Source organism: Vitis vinifera, chromosome 12 (genome assembly GCF_030704535.1).
Source record: "Vitis vinifera cultivar Pinot Noir 40024 chromosome 12, ASM3070453v1".
Lineage (NCBI taxonomy): Eukaryota > Viridiplantae > Streptophyta > Magnoliopsida > Vitales > Vitaceae > Vitis > Vitis vinifera.
This window is the reverse complement of record NC_081816.1, coordinates 4868936-4885125: the sequence shown is the minus strand read 5'-3', so window position 1 is coordinate 4885125 and position 16190 is coordinate 4868936. Positions and strand designations below refer to the sequence as shown.

Below are 16190 nucleotides of genomic sequence, written 5' to 3'. Positions count from 1 at the left end.
CTCACTAAGTCAACTACAACATAGCGTCGGGTATCAATTGGTGACGTATTTGGAAGCGACACCAAAGCAGATAAATGGTGACACATTTAGAAGAGACACCATATATTTTTAGTGATGCTTAATTTGATATAGAGTTGTATGAGATATATAAGGTGTCATATTAAATGCATCATCTTTGAGTTATGGTGTCACGTTAAATGTATCACCTTTAATTTATGGTGTCACATCATTGTAAATGATTATGGAAGATATGGTTGTTTTTTGTTGATTAGTTTGTAGATTTTTGTAATGCTTATTAATAAATAAGACTAACCTGTGTAAATTGTCCATAAATATAATAATCATATTACATTTAACTTATATTTTCATAATGCTTATGAATTAATTTGTAACATATTACATCATCCAATAATATTTGTATATCAAATGTTCACAAAATGATAGTACATCAAACCCACCAAAACTAAAAAAGAAAAGTGAATACACATTAAAACATGATTTAGAAATGTTAAGCTTCCCAACATTCATGTATACTTGCATTTCATATGCATAAAACCGGCTAACCATAAAATGACACAAGAGTTGCATCCAAAAACCCAAAATTCTCAATTCCAAATAAAGTAACATTTATGTCCTATAATGTATGACATAAGAGTCATATCTAAAAACCTAAATCTTGTTGCCTTTTTCTCCTTTCTTTTTATTCTTCATATTGTCCTCCCAAGAGTGTATACCTGCATTTCATAGATTAATGAGTTTTAGAGTTCTTATTGAAAATAAAAATGTGATGTTATAAACAATAAACAATAAACAAATCTAAGTACTAATGTTTTCTTTTTCTTTTTCCTTTTTCTCATTTTGGTATAAAAATAGTTCGTAAAGAATAAGTAATGTTATACAATATCAATGGAAAATTCAATCATATAACAACTAAGGGACTTACCATGAATGATCACGATACATCAATATGATTTATGATTAGTTATAACACAAAAGTAATCTATTTTTCTCTAATTTCATCAAATTCTACTTGAGAATATGTTTTATTTGTCATCAAACTGAAATCAAATGAGAATAACATTAATATCACAATAATTGAAAGTATGAAATTATGTACAATTCATTAAACGAGTAAAACCTTTGATGCAATAACTGTAAAATCAACAATTATTTCTTTAATGAATCTCATAACAAAGTAGTCATATTTGAACTCAGTATTATTTTTTTACTATTAAATTATTTTTAAACAAAATAACAATTATTAATATATTGGTTCATTTTTAAATACTTTCATAAGAATATATTTTAACTACAAGTTATTTTAATTTATCAAAAGATTTTTAGGAAATGAGCTATTATCCATTTATTATTTTCTTATTTTTCAAAAAATATTTTCAGTCATTTCATACACGTTTTCAACTACTAAAATTATTGTTTTTATAGAATAAACAAAGAAGCATACACTTCTCCTCCACTCACTAAGTCAACTATTACAATCACCATAATATTTTATTCACCTACCAATATCTCATTCCATTTAGATAACTCTCTTAACAAAATCATTTCTACAATACTTTTTACTCTCCTATGATATTGAATATTTTATTCCATTTAGGTGACTCTCAACACAAAGAAAAGTAGGAATGTCTTCTTAGGTTAACTAAACAAAGACTTTTTTTTTTTACTTTACAATATGTATAAAAAAAAACAATTATTTATTATAAGGAATGTGGTAGAAAGGTCATTTCATTTTTAAAGAATTTTTTAGAATTTCTTAAACATTTACAAAAAATAGAATCTAACAATTTTATTTCTAAAAAAATTGATCAATTCAAAAAAGGAAGAAGAATGTTATTTTTTAAGAAAAGTTAATAAACCACTTTATTCTTGAATTATCTAAACAAAACTTACTAAAAAATATTTTATCCCAAATTTATTTTCAAAACTTTCTTATTGAAAACTATCTCATATATAAATTATTTTATTATATAGAGAAATTCTTATTTTATTCTTTTTTTAGAGAAAAATTCACTTGTTTATTAAATATCAAAGAAGTCTATTTTTATGTCTATTATATATATATATATATATATATATATATATATATATATATATATATATATATATATATATATATATATATATATATATATAAATTCTCTTATTTTCATACAAGAAATTTCCATTTATGCCTAAAATACTTTTAGAAAAATCATTGCCAACAAAATTTTATTTTTAAAATTATTTTCAACATTCTTATTTAAAAAAATTATCATTGGATTATTTTCAAAAAGGACAATCCTAAAAAAATTAACCATTTATAACCCAATTTAAACTCAAAAATTATCCCCAATATTATTTTATATTCCTAAATTATTTTCAAACAAAATAACAATTATTTATATTTTGATTCATTTTTAAATACTTTCACAAAAATATATTTTAACCACATATTATTTTAATTTATCAAAATATTTTTAGGAAATGAGTTATTTTCCATTTATTACTATCCTATTTTTCAAAACATATTTTCAGGCATTTCATTCACATTTTAAAATTTCAAATACTAAAATTATTGTTTTTATAAAACAACAAAGCATGTAAATTTCAACTACTAAAATTATTGTTTTTATAGAATAAACAAAGCAACATACACTTATCTTCCATTTACTAATTCAACTATTACAATCACCCCAATATTTTGTTCACCTACCAATAATTCATTCCATGTAGGTGACTCTAAAAAAAAAAGTCATATTTATAATACCCTTTACGACTCTGATACCCAATATTCTATTCTATTTAGGTGACTCAATACAAAGAAAGTGGGAATGTTTTCTTAGGTTAACCGAAGAAAACCCTAAATAACTTAAGTGCTTTTGGATTAATTGAGTATCATCTTGTAGTAGATGTCAATCTCTATTGTTAGACTTCACCAAAAAGCTCCTAGCACGGTGGAAAAAAGTATCAAATATAGTCAAGTCTTCAATAAAATACTATTTCATGCGAAAAATTACTACAAATTAGTGTATCTCTCATTCTCAATTAGACAAAATTTTTAAAAATAATTCATTTTTCTTGTTTTCATTTGTTTTGGGGCTTATTAGCAATGAAACAAAAAATATGTTAGAATGTTAAACCTAGTTTTTACTTCCTTAGAACTCGATAAAAAACACCATTTACAAAACCCACATCATAGATATACTAAATCAAGAGATATAAAACAATTATACTAACAAAGTTTTTTGCATTAATAAAAAAAATGAAGATGATAGATAAGAGATTTTGACTTACCCGAGATTTTACGAAGCAAAGAATATCAATTATGGGTGTGCCGACCATGGGTGTGAGAAGAAGGAGAAGAAAACGATGGTTAGGGTTAAGCAACAAGATCTTTTATATTAGTTAATGTGTATATGGAAACAATGGACTTTTCATAAATTGTTCCTACTCACTATTTTTAAAAAGGGCCCATTGAGTTATAAAATTTAAAACTTTTTATTTCATATGGTGTCACCTCCAAAAAATGACACCGTAAATATGAAATTAGCATCATCTAACTATCCTAATTGAAGATTTTTTATATGATGTGTCACCTTTATAAATTTTAAGTTCAATGGTGTCATTATTTTAAATGCGACACCATAAATAGTGACATCATATATTATTTTTGTAGTAGTGGAAGTTTAATCTGAAGCAAGCGTGCAGGAAAACATGCGGACTGAGGACAGCTTAGGCAACGCGAGATGGAGGGAAATCACCACGACTTCCATACACTTCAGTGGGTGATGAGAGGGTGAGAAAGATTGGTTGCATGGGTATGAAAGTGGGGGTGAAAACGAGGGTTATGTGGTGGCACAAGCATGGGCTGTGATGGAGCACAAAACAGGGGTTGTGGTCTTTTTAGGAAAACAAATGGGTGCATGACATGGTGTAGAGAGAGAAAAGATGGCGGTGAGTATGGCATGAACATGGGAGTGAAAAATGCATGATAGGATGAGCAAGGGAATGTCATGAGGGGAGCATGCGGGCTGCACGGACGTGAGAGAATGTGGGATAGGTGAATGGGTGGGAAGATAAGCAACTGGAGAAAGGATGATGGTGGAAAACAGAGTAAAATGGGTAGTGGAAGTCTAAAAACAAAAATAGAACTCTGAAAACAGGTTGAAGACCAAGCCATGCTAAGCATAAAATGAAAGCAAATGAGCTCAAATCCCACAAGAACATGACAAAATCCACGAGGCTCACATTCAGACATCAGAATAAATATATATATATACACTAGTAATCCCAGAAATCATAACCGAAACTATATGAAAGCAAAGAGATCCATTTAACAGAAAACCATACCTGCACTCTTTCTTCCTCAGGCAAACTTCTCTCCCTCCGAAGACCTTTCTCCTCCGAAGCCGCCACCCCCCCCCCCCCCCCTTCCTTTTTTTTTTCAACCGTTGCCTGCCCTCTCTCTTCCTTGGCAAGCCCATCCTTTCTTCTGCCTGGCTTCTTCCTCTCAATCTTCTTTGGCAAGCCATCACCAACCTCTCTGTTCATGCATCAGCAAGCATGGGCTTCCAAACGCCCACCTGCAGCCGCACGTCCATGCCTAGAGAAGGGATCCATAAGTCAACAGTTGGGGGTCCCCTACCCCCTCTGAGAAGTCCTGAAAAATCACTTCCTCGGGGCCCTTACCCTCCAAAGGGGGTCTATAGTTAGAAAGATCTTTTTGTATTAAAAACCTTAAATATAAATTAGATTTTTTTGACTTCTCTATACAGAAAGCCCTTACAATGAGATTAGAAAAAGATCAAACATAAAATAATATAGGATTGAAAATTTGAAGGTTTAGGATTTAAAAACTAGTTTTTCAAGTAGAATTTTAATCCTTAAATTAATATTTTAGATTTTTTAATTAATTTTAAACACTTAAATATTCTTTAAAAAATCTCAATCTAAAATATAATTTGTTTATTTAAATTCTAAATAAAAAAGAGTGAAAATTTATGAATAAATGTTGATTTATTGATAGAGATAGGAAATTCTGAATATTTTTTTTAGTAGATCTAAAACAATAATAAATAAATAATATATCTTAAATCTTTAATATATATATATATATATATATATATATATATTGAGAAAAAGAAAAAATGGATTTATGGATTTGGGATGGTACGCATGTGACAACATAAAAGAAAACATATGTAATGTTAATTAGGTGTTGAGAGTCGGGTGAACTACAAGGTTAGTTGATGGTATAATAGTGCAAATGAGGATAGATGTTAAGTTAATAAATAAATAAAATTTAATTAATGAAATAAAAATTGTAGTTTAATTAAATTAGTAATATATTTTTATTTTTTAGAATTAAATTTGAGAAAAAAGTTTTATATAAATTAGAAATTTATTAATTTTAATTAAATAAGAAATAAATTAATAAAATTATCATTGATACTTATAAATATTAATATTAATATATAATTTTTTAGGATTATCAAACTTATAATTTTAGACAAATAGTTAATTGTAATAATTGTTTTTCTTATGTTATTAGATGAAAAGTAGTTTATATAGAATTAAATTCTTCAAGGATTTAAAGTGTTTTTCGAAGTAAGGGAAATTAATGTAAATTTTGTAAAAGAAAATTATTTACTTTTGACATGTTATTTTGAAACGTGTACAATGTTATTTTTGTTTTTATACATAAATCAAATATATTTTGCATAAAAAATTATATTAAAACCTTTTTTTTTTTTGTTTATAATAGAAACATGCGAAAATGTTATGTTTTTATAAGTTTGAATGAATAAAATAAAGTGTTTAACTTTGATTTGTTTGATCATAGGTAACGGAATATAATAGTCGACTTTTTTAGCCTTTATCAACTAGATATAATAGTTGGCTTTTTAGCTCCTATCAACAAGATATAATAGTTGATATTTACATTTTATGATGAAAAATATAATTAATTTGAATCTCAACCTTAAGAGGTTTGGTTAGAGATTACTTAGTATTAGTAGTGTTTGGTTTCATCTATCTTAAAAGGAATAAATTTGAGGTTAGTCACTTATTTATAAAGTCTCACCTAATTGAGTACCATTTAATATTTGATAATGAGAGTACAAATATTTTGAATATATTTTATTTAAATTTAATATAAAATTGTTTTGACATTAATATAAAAATGTTTTGTTGAAAAGTTTGAATATATTAACATGTTTGAACTAAAAAGTTTTTATGAAAAAAATTATATATTATATCTTCTATTTTTAATTTTTATTAAAAATGTTTTATCCGTAAAACTGCATTAATATTTTTTATTGAGTTTTAAACTCATTTTCCTTTATTAACAATTTTTCAGGTACCTTTTGTTCAGGTGATGAATGATAGTTAGAATGAGATTTTGACATTATTAGGACTTTTGGTTTAAATTTTTTTTTTAGACATTATTTAAAAGTTAGAATTTAATGACAATTTTTATATTATTTATTTACTTTATAAAAATCACAAAGTTCTAAGATTAGGTTATAATTATTCTGCATAATTATAGGAAATCCTAACATTCTCTTCTCCAAACTCATTGGGAAGCACAAACGCCAATCCCAAAAAGTAAGAAGTTTAATATTTTCACTTTATAAAATTATTTTAACCAATTCAAAGTTACTTGGGTTTGAGTCTTTGAGCGGGTTTGAACGTATTCTCCGTCAAATCTATCATCAATACGTCCAACTATCATCAAACTCAACTTAAGATTAGGTTCAAAATTTCCAATCTATGTCAAACATGTGGGGAATTTAGGTTATTAAGGTTTACTACAATATGAGTTACCAAAGAGTTGATTTTCCGGTCTATAAAATATAATCATGTTATGAAATAAAATAAGGTTTTTAACCTTACATCACATAACTAATTAGACAGAATAGGTAGATGGTCCTCAATCATCACTTAGTTTTCATAGAAACAAGATCATTAACTTTGGCTATTCATAGATGAATTTTGAGTTTTTATGAGTCCAAACTCCAGCAAAGATGACAATGGGATGGGTTTGGGACGGGTCACCTCATCCCAACCTTACCCTATTTATTTAAAATAATTCTCATCTGCATCCCATTCAAAAAATTAAATGGGGAGGGACGGGTATGAGAAATTCTCATATTTGTCGGTTACCCCATCCTGTTAAAATTTTTTTTGAAAATTTTTATTTTTTAAAAATTACTTTTAAAATTTTAAATTACATTAAAATAAATATATGTTATAAATAATTAAATTATTATATTTTTTTATAACTTATTTTATTAAAAAAAAAATTTTCATTATTATCTATATATTAAAAATAGTAAAATAAAAATTAAATTAATTTAATTTTATATATAATCGAGGTAGGACAAGATAGTATCCAAACCTATCATGGGTTTTAAAAAAATTATCAAATCCGTCTCAAATTCATTTAGTTAAAATTCAAATCCATCTCATTAGGGGCATGGCGGGCCAGGTACTTGAAAAAATCCACCCTATTGCCATCCCTAGACTCCAGTTGGTTACAAGAAAGTATATATAGTTTTTGTTTAAAATGTATGGAATAAAATTGTCAACTTATCTATGAAATACATAAATCATAAATTAAATAATATAATCATAACTAATTAGAGGTATTGAATAGGTCGACCTCAATTATCATTGTTCCTCGTAGAAACAAGATCATAAACTTTTTGCTATACCAAGATGATTTTTTTAGTAATCTTGAGTTTTTAAATTATTTTATCTTTATATAGAAAGTTAAATAAGTGAAAAAAATTTGAAATAATATATAAAAATAATTTATTCACTTTAAATTTATTTTTTCTTTCCTTTTATTTTCCTCCTCTTTTTTTCTTTCTTTTGCATTTCCTTTCAAACTCTTCAAAATCAAACAAAGTATAATGTTACATTTTATAAATGAGTTTAGAAGTTTGTCACTAAGGTATCATCATTAAATAGTTTGCAGGAAATGTAAAAGTTTATTGTCAATAATTAGTTAATTTATAGATGAATTGTGATTTTTTTTTCACCAAAACTTGGTTCCTAAACATCAATTGTTTTAGTAAAGGTTTTAATTCTGCACATTTTGATGAGAAAACTCTAATTTAAATTTTATGCTATGCCATTTGATAACCTTTTCTCTCATCAAATTCCTCTGGAAAGAACTTCATACATTATGACTTGGACAACTTTTCTATTTTCCCTACCGCAACAGGGTACTTCAAAGAAAATGATGTAGTGGGGTTTATTTTTCTTTTTTTCTTTTCTAAAAAATATAAAGCAAAGACAAATATGCATTGATCAGTATGGATGAATGGAGTATTTATTGAAATATATATAGAGTATTTCACATGTTACAGCTCCAGAAACTACAGATTTATATGACAAATGATCATGTACAACACCACCAATATATTGAAGTTCTGATCACACTAAGCATTTATTCATAACATGCTTAGTCTACCAAGTCATTGAGATAATGCTGAAAGAAGCAACAAACATAGGAGAAGATGGAGCTACCATACATCATCAACAGGGCAAGCTAATCTTCTTGTTTGATTTCGGGGCTTTTAGATGCCCATACCAGTAAAAGGAACGGATAATAGGAGATGTACCTAAGGATATGATTAGTAGACTTACTTGGGAGGAAGAGTAAAAGAAAGGGTACTGAGAGACTGAAAAGGCAGATGATTCCAATAATGAAGACGACAATTGCAAGCCAATGAAGATTACTGACCACCAAGGAAACACCTGCCATGAAGCCTAAGGACATTGCATAAAGGGCCAGCCCCAACAATGGCAATGCCCATCTGAAGGCAGTATCCATCAAATTGAGGTCACCTAACTGTGCCCAGATGAGGATGATTGCCGCGAGGATGGAGGTATACATAGAAATGGTATTGCAGATGACGAACATATGGAACATATTTCTCATCAGAAAGATAGCCATGCCGGCACTTGGATCAGAGCTGTTGTAGCCTCCTGGCATGGTAAAACCAGCAGCAAATGTCACGGTGGCAACAAGGGTCGAAACCAACAAGAGAGTGTTTACCCTGTCCTTGTACTCGTCCGTATTAGGTGATTTAGGCGGTTTTGGTGGGACCTTTGAATTTCCGGCTGGTCGTGCACCAGTAGACTTGAGTGCTGTCCAAATTAGTCTCTGCGTGGTAGAGATAAAAATGTTGCTGTTAATGTAATCGTGAGAAAGAAAGAAAATCAAATGTATGCGTCGTAATAATAACTATAGAAAGTATAAGTAGACTATAATTCCATGAGTTGGGTTTCGAAATATTTTGTTGGGAAGCCATTCTCTTTTCCCTGTAAATTCAATGAACACCCACTAGAAGTATGAAATTAAGCAATGTGAAGCAGCAAGAGAGCAACCACAAGCGCAAATGATATAGCAGCTCTCTACACTGAAAACTTTTTAGTATGATGCAAAAAACAATTCCCATAAGTCTTTGCCGACATCAAAGAGTATATGCACTTGCTGGAGAAACCTAGCCTAACCATGGTTGAGTCGCTCTAATCTGGGCGAGGGTGATGGTGATTGAGTTAGGCTCCATAATTTTCTTGACTTTTAGGATATCATGGGATCAAATTGATCTTCTTTTAGTTGAACTAGGTCTTATTAATATCAGTCGGTCCTTCTAGGAAAGAAATACAAACTATGTTGTCCTGATTGATCCTTTTAATAATTCACATGCATGCATCTCAGAAGGAAAATGCCATAGCATTAACAATGCATGCAGTTCAAGGTGAAACCAATAGTAGTACCCTTAATTCAGAAAACAAGATGCAAATCATCATATATACCTGGTGAAATGAAGTTGGATGCTCCACTGATACAGCAATGTCGAAAGCAGTGGCCTTCATATTATTCACAAGATTCACATCAACTCTTTTATCCCATGTTAAATAGTTTACGACCTTAGGATGTGCATGCATGGTAGCCAAATGCAGTGGCGTGTTTCCACCTTTGTCCTTCTCATTTATAAGGTTCTCAAGCCCTTTTTTTCTCAGCACAAAATTGACTACATTATCTTTACCATACTTGGCTGCCACATGAAGAATGTTCTCACCGTGTTTGCTAAGCAATTCTATTGAGTCAAAGGAGACCTGGAGCAACTCTTTGATGACGTCTACATAGCCTCTCATTGATGCAACATGAATGGGTAAGAAGCCTTCGTCGTCCCTTTGATATAGACCAAAGTTAGATTGGCCTAACAGCGTTTGAACTCCTTTAAGATATCCAATCGATGCTGCATAATGAAGTGGAGTCCTTCCATGTTTATCTATTTGGTCGACTAGCTCCATGGCTAGTAGTTTTTCCAATGTCTCTTGGCATTTTTTCATCATATATAAAGATTATGTTTGATCAGGATGGAAAACACTGAGTAAAGAAAAAAATGTTAAGGAAAATGATTTTCTCATTTTAGTAAAATAATAATAATAATAATAATAATAATAAAATATTTAAAAGGAAGATAAACATCTATACGAAAAAATCTAGTTGTCAATTAATTTGGATGGCAAGACAAATAAATGAGTATTTTTGGTAATAAGTGGATGACTAATTAAAAAATACATGTATTCCAAATTATTTTTAAATAGATAAAATAATATTAATTTAAAAATTCTAAGGTTTTTTTTCATATATTTTGAATCAAATTCCACTTTTCTCTTATTTTTAGATCTTACTTCAAATGCATTTCAATTATTTAACTATTCTACATAAAAATTAAATAATTTTAAATTTAATACATTTTTTATTAATTTTAATTATATTTCACTTTCTTTCATATTTTTCATAATAAAACGGCATATTCGAAAATCATTTTCCTTAATAATTTTTTTTTATGAGAATCAAATATAGATTTAAGATTTTTATTTTGAGCTTTAGGATATAATTAGGGCTTTCTTCGTCTTCTTCTTTAAAAAATTATTAATTATGTCATGATTTTCTACTATTCATCAATTTAATTGCTTTTAATTTACAGAATTTTTAAAAACCAAAGAGGGAATTTATAATTAAAGGAGGCTTTTGAAAACCTGGGGTTGTACCACATGGGATGCCCATCCTTTAATTTTTTTTTTATGTAATTATTATTATTAATATATCACTTGCACTCATATGATTATATATATATATATATATATATCTTAAAATATAAAGCAATATAAAATTTTGAGAAATTTTTTTAGCACATGACAATATACAATTATGTGCCACCTCGGATTGATAACACAGAGTTGAGTCAGTGGGTAGCTTCTTTTTATGAACGGTGGAAGAAAGCTGAATGGAATAAAACTGAAAAACAAAGTAGAACAGAGGTTTCTTGAATCTTTTGAAAGCTTTATTCTCTGAGATTCATTCACAGTTTTTGTGAGTCGTGACTCTACATATTTATATGTATTTGAAGTTGGTTATGCCTTATAACTAATTATCTAACAGTACTAGAACTAATCATCTAGTTACAGGTTAGTTACAAGTTTCTAACTAATTCTATTTAGTTACAACTGTACATGGCTTAACATTCTCCCTCAAACTCAAAGGTCTAGTTAGAATTGTGAGTTTGCTTCGTAGATTGAGAAATTGTTGAACAGGTAAGGCTTTGGTAAGAGCATCAACAATTTGGTCACAAGAAGGAATGTGTTGAACCACCAAAGTCTTATTGAGCACCTTTTCCCGAACAAAATGACAATCTAGTTCCACATGCTTAACTCAAGAATGAAAAATAGGATTGGGAGCAAGAAAGGTGGTTGAAAGATTGTTATAGAATAGAATAGGAGAAGAAGAAGAAGAGATAGAGAACTCTTGAAGAAAATGTTGAATCCATTGAAGTTCAAAAGCAGCATTTGCTAAGGGCCTATACTCAACTTCAATGCTAGAACGAGACACAACCTTTTGCTTACTGAAACTCCAAGAGACTAGATTAGAGCCAAAAAAGATGTAATGAGCACTTGTACTTCGACGATCATCAGGGCAACCAGCCCAATTAGCATCAGCATAAGCAGTAAGTTGAAGATTAAGAGAAGAATGAAAGGAAACACCAAAGGAAGTAGCGTCCTTAAGATAGCGCAGTAACAGTTTAACAGCTTACCGATGAAGATTAGTTGGTGATTGCATGAATTGGCAAAGTTTATTGTCAGAAAAAGAGATATTAGGCCTTGTAATGGTACAATATTGCAGGACTCTAACAATGCTGCGATATTGAGAAGGGTCAACCAAGAGAGAACCATTAGAGGCAGATAAAGTGTGAGAGGTAGTCATTGGTGTAGCAATAGGTTTAAAATCTACAAGACCAGCACGAGTAAACAAGTCTTGAATATATTTGGTTTGGGAAAGATGAAGAGAAGAGCCTTGCCAACATACTTCAACACCCAAAAAGTAATTCAGAATACCAAGGTTCTTGAGAGCAAACTGAGAGTGTAAAGAAGAAACCACTTGGTGGACCAACACGGTATTAGAACCAATAACAATAATGTCATCAACATGGATGAGAATAATGATCATGTCAGTCATTTTTCGAAAAAGAAACATAAAGGAATCAGATAAAGAATAAGAGAAACCCTAAGCAAGTAATGAGTTCTTCAATTTGGTGAACCATGCCCGAGGAGCTTGCTTCAGACCATACAAGGCTTTGTGAAGTTTACAAACAAAATCGGGTTTAGAATGATCAATAAAGCCTGGAGGTTGAACCATATGAACCTTTTCTTCTAACTCACAATTGAGAAAGACATTATTAACATCTAATTGTTTCACTAACCAACCATGAGAAATAACAAGAGAAAGAACAATTCATATAGTAGTTGGTTTAACAACAGGGCAAAAGGTTTCAAAATAATCAATACCATATGTTTGATTAAAACCCTTTGCAACTAATTGGGCTTTAAAACGATCAACTGAGCCATTAGCTTTGAGTTTCAACTTGTATATCCATTTACAACCAATAATGCATTTATTAACAGGTTTAGGAACCAATGTCCATGTGGAATTGGTGAGAAGAGCAACATACTCAGTCTTCATAGTAGCTTGCCAATCAGGACGCAACATCGCTTCTTTGAAAGAGGAGGGTTCATCAGCAGTAGTTTGGACAACAAGGTTGAATATTTTTTTAGGTTTAAAAATACCATTTTGGCTACGAGTAATAACAATTCGGTTTGGAAGTGAAGGAAGATCAGTAGTGGAGGCTGGAGCAAATGATTATGGTAAAGTAGGAGAGGAAGGTGGATGAGATGGAACAGAATCAATAAGGACAATAACGGGATAAGAAAAATTAAGTTGAGGATGATTAGGATTCCTTGAAGATGGTGGAGGAATAAAGAGAATACCAGAATCAAGAAGTGTTGAAAAAGAGTTGGATGATGATACTGGTTGAGAGGATAAAGACTTTGTTAAAAATGGAAATTGAGTTTCATCAAATACAACATGGCGGGAAGCATATATCCGAGAGGAAGCCATATCCAACTAGAGAAATCCCTTGTGTTTAGCACTATAACCCAGAAAATAGCAAACAACATATCTATTTGCTAGCTTGTTAGAAGCGTAAGGGCAAAGATAAGGAAAACACAAGCATCCAAAACTTCGAAGAGATGTATAATCAGGCAAATGATTATAAAGAACTCCATAAGGAGAATTTTGTTAAAGAACAGCAGACGGAAGTCGATTTATGAGAAAAATGGCAGTTTGAAATGCAAATGACCAATATTTGAGAGGCATACCAGCTTATATTAATAAAGAAAGACCAACTTCCACAACATGATGATTATTCCTTTCAAATATTCCATTTTGTTGAAGAGTATAAGGACAAAAGGTACAACCATTAGCAAGAGGAAATATCAAGTACCATTGACAGAAACTATAAAAGCTGCACCCCAAAGATCAACATGAATGAGACCAAAATGGTTTTATTGGTTTAGAAGTGGATCTTTCAAATGGCAAACGATGGCTTTTAGCCAACTGGCAAGACTCACATACAGAGTTATTATTGTCATGTTTCAAAGGTATTTTACAAAGAGATAAGATTTTGGAAACTACATCAACAGAGGGATGACCAAGTCTATTATGCCAGAGCCTTAAAGAACCAACATTTGAAGTACTACTAGTAGAGTAAAATGTTAGTGGATCACCAACAGCTCTTGTTGTAGCATGAAGTTTATAGAAACCCTTCTTAATTTTTCCTTGAAGAAGAGCAAGTCTCGTTTTCTGATCCTTCACCACAAAATGAGAAGGATGAAATTCAATAGATTGACCGAGTGATGGAAATGATTGATTCGTCATCTGAGAGGTAGTTTGTCTCGTAATCAGACCAGATCCAGCAATTGGAATTTCTCCAGAATCTTGCAATGGAGTCACATTGGTTGAGTGATCTGCCATTGTTGAATGCTCTGATACCATGTGAAAGGTGGAAGAAAGCTTAATGGAATAAAATTGAAAAACAGAGTAGAATTTATGTTTCTTGAATCTTCTGAAAGCTTTATTCTCTAAGATTCATTCACAGTTTTTGTGAGCCGTGACTCAACATATTTATATGTATTTGAAGTTAGTTATACCTTATAACTAGTTATCTAACAGTACCAGAACTAATCATCTAGTTATAGGTTAGTTACAGGTTTCTAACTAATTCTGTTTAGTTGCAACTGTACATGGCTTAACACTTTTGTTGAAAAGATGAGGTTAGTAATTAAACAACAGATGATTAAAGTGCCATGAAGTGGTGAGCTTGAATCATTTCCTTCTCAAGATCATTGGAAATGGTGTTTTTTAAGTTTGAAGAAGAAGAAGAAGAAGAGCAGGAGAATTAAATGGAGATTGAGAAAGGGGCGGGTCATACCTTTATTCTTTCCCAGAATGGCACCATGGACTGCCGGCTTGGCTTCGCGGTTCATGTGCTCCTCAACTTTAGATTTTCCTATAGCCTCGACGACATGGAAGTAGCGTGCTTCTGCAGCTAGATACAATGGCGACTTTCCCTCCTTATTCGGATCATAAGCCACTTGGGGATCTGCCTTAATAAGGATCTCCACCACCTCTTCTTGTTTGCAACGGTTTATCAGTGCCTCATGCAACACTGTATTTCCTTCTTTGTTAACAATTCTCAGCAATGGATGCTCAGCGTTCTCTACATCTCGGGATGCGCCACTTCCAGAAGGACATGAATCCATGGCAAACTTAACGAAAGATAAATCCTTTTTTCTAGCAGCAATATGAAGTGCAGTGTCGCCTTTGGAGTTTGTCTTTTCGATAAGGTCTGGACACAGTCCCACGATGTACTTGGCAAGCTCATGGTGTCCAAAGCTTACTGCTATGTGGAGGCATGTATTGTTCCGGTGACTAACTTGGCAGAGGATTATTGATTGTTGAAGTTTCTTTTCGAAGGATATCGAGTGTAAAATTCGAATAAAGTCACCAACATGTCCTTGGGTCGCCTGCATGTATATGCGGCTGTCCATTAATCTCTCCTGCTCCACATCTTCATCTTCATCAGCGGGAGCGTCGACTCCTTGTGCGGGAGGAGCACTTCCACTTCCTTGAGCAGGGGCTTGGAGTCCATCTGTGGAAGGAGCACTTCTATTTGTTTGATCAATCGTCTGATTTTTTCTATCCATCATTTCCGCATCTGCGGAGAATGGCATGAGTCCCATGTTCGAATCTGCCCCTGAGTTCCTTATTGATCGGAGAATCCCAACCTCTCACCTACACACAAACACAAGTTTACACAAGCTTCAGAGGAGGACTCTCCTTTCCATCCATGCATCCATCCTATATTTCAAATGATTCCGGGGAGAGAATCTGTAGAACCCCTTATTTTGTTCCAGGTGGCATGGCCTACTTTTACATCCAGCCTTGGAAGAGTACATCAGTAGTGGTGTCCCAACGTTATCCGTTTACCGTATTCTTATTGTAATTTCATTTTGAATTTTTGACTTTAATCCAATCCCAAATTCCTAATCTTCTATAGCGACGCACAAATATATGATACACAGATCCTAATTTCAATTCTTTCTGATTTTTTAAATTTTCAAAATTTTAAATTTTTCAAAATGTTAAAATTCAAACAAAATTCAAACTTTAGTCTTATTTTTTAATCTTTAATCCTTAATTAATTTTTAATTATACGAAAACATTTTTTTCTTTTTTAAAAAAAAACCCATTTTCCATCTATTGGATG

General features: G+C 31.0%; 1 protein-coding gene and 1 long non-coding RNA gene across 2 annotated transcripts; both read right to left on the bottom strand.

Annotated features, from left to right (window-relative positions):
* Positions 1-464: 464 nt before the first annotated feature.
* On the bottom strand, positions 465-3678 carry LOC132254811 (uncharacterized). Its single transcript, XR_009467191.1, has 2 exons — positions 3295-3678; positions 465-734 (listed from the first exon to the last, which is right to left on the bottom strand). It is a non-coding gene; the product is annotated as an uncharacterized LOC132254811 (long non-coding RNA).
* A 4644-nt stretch (positions 3679-8322) lies between these two features.
* On the bottom strand, positions 8323-15858 carry LOC100252380 (protein ACCELERATED CELL DEATH 6). The gene is made up of 3 exons (XM_010658659.3): positions 14853-15858; positions 9832-10355; positions 8323-9175 (listed from the first exon to the last, which is right to left on the bottom strand). Exons 1-3 carry the CDS (start codon positions 15661-15663, stop codon positions 8558-8560), a joined length of 1953 nt encoding a protein of 650 aa, XP_010656961.1. The 5' UTR covers positions 15664-15858; the 3' UTR covers positions 8323-8557.
* Between the last annotated feature and the right edge of the window lie 332 nt (positions 15859-16190).

Excerpts from the sequence above, each read along its gene's own strand:
- LOC100252380 (XM_010658659.3), bottom strand. The coding sequence starts at position 15,663 with ATGGGACTCATGCCATTCTCCGCAGATGCGGAAATGATGGATAGAAAA. Across the intron at positions 10,356-14,852 it reads CATTCTGGGAAAGAATAAAG|AGACATTGGAAAAACTACTA; the intron begins GTATGACCCGCC and ends AAAAATGCCAAG. Across the intron at positions 9,176-9,831 it reads ATCCAACTTCATTTCACCAG|AGACTAATTTGGACAGCACT; the intron begins GTATATATGATG and ends TCTACCACGCAG.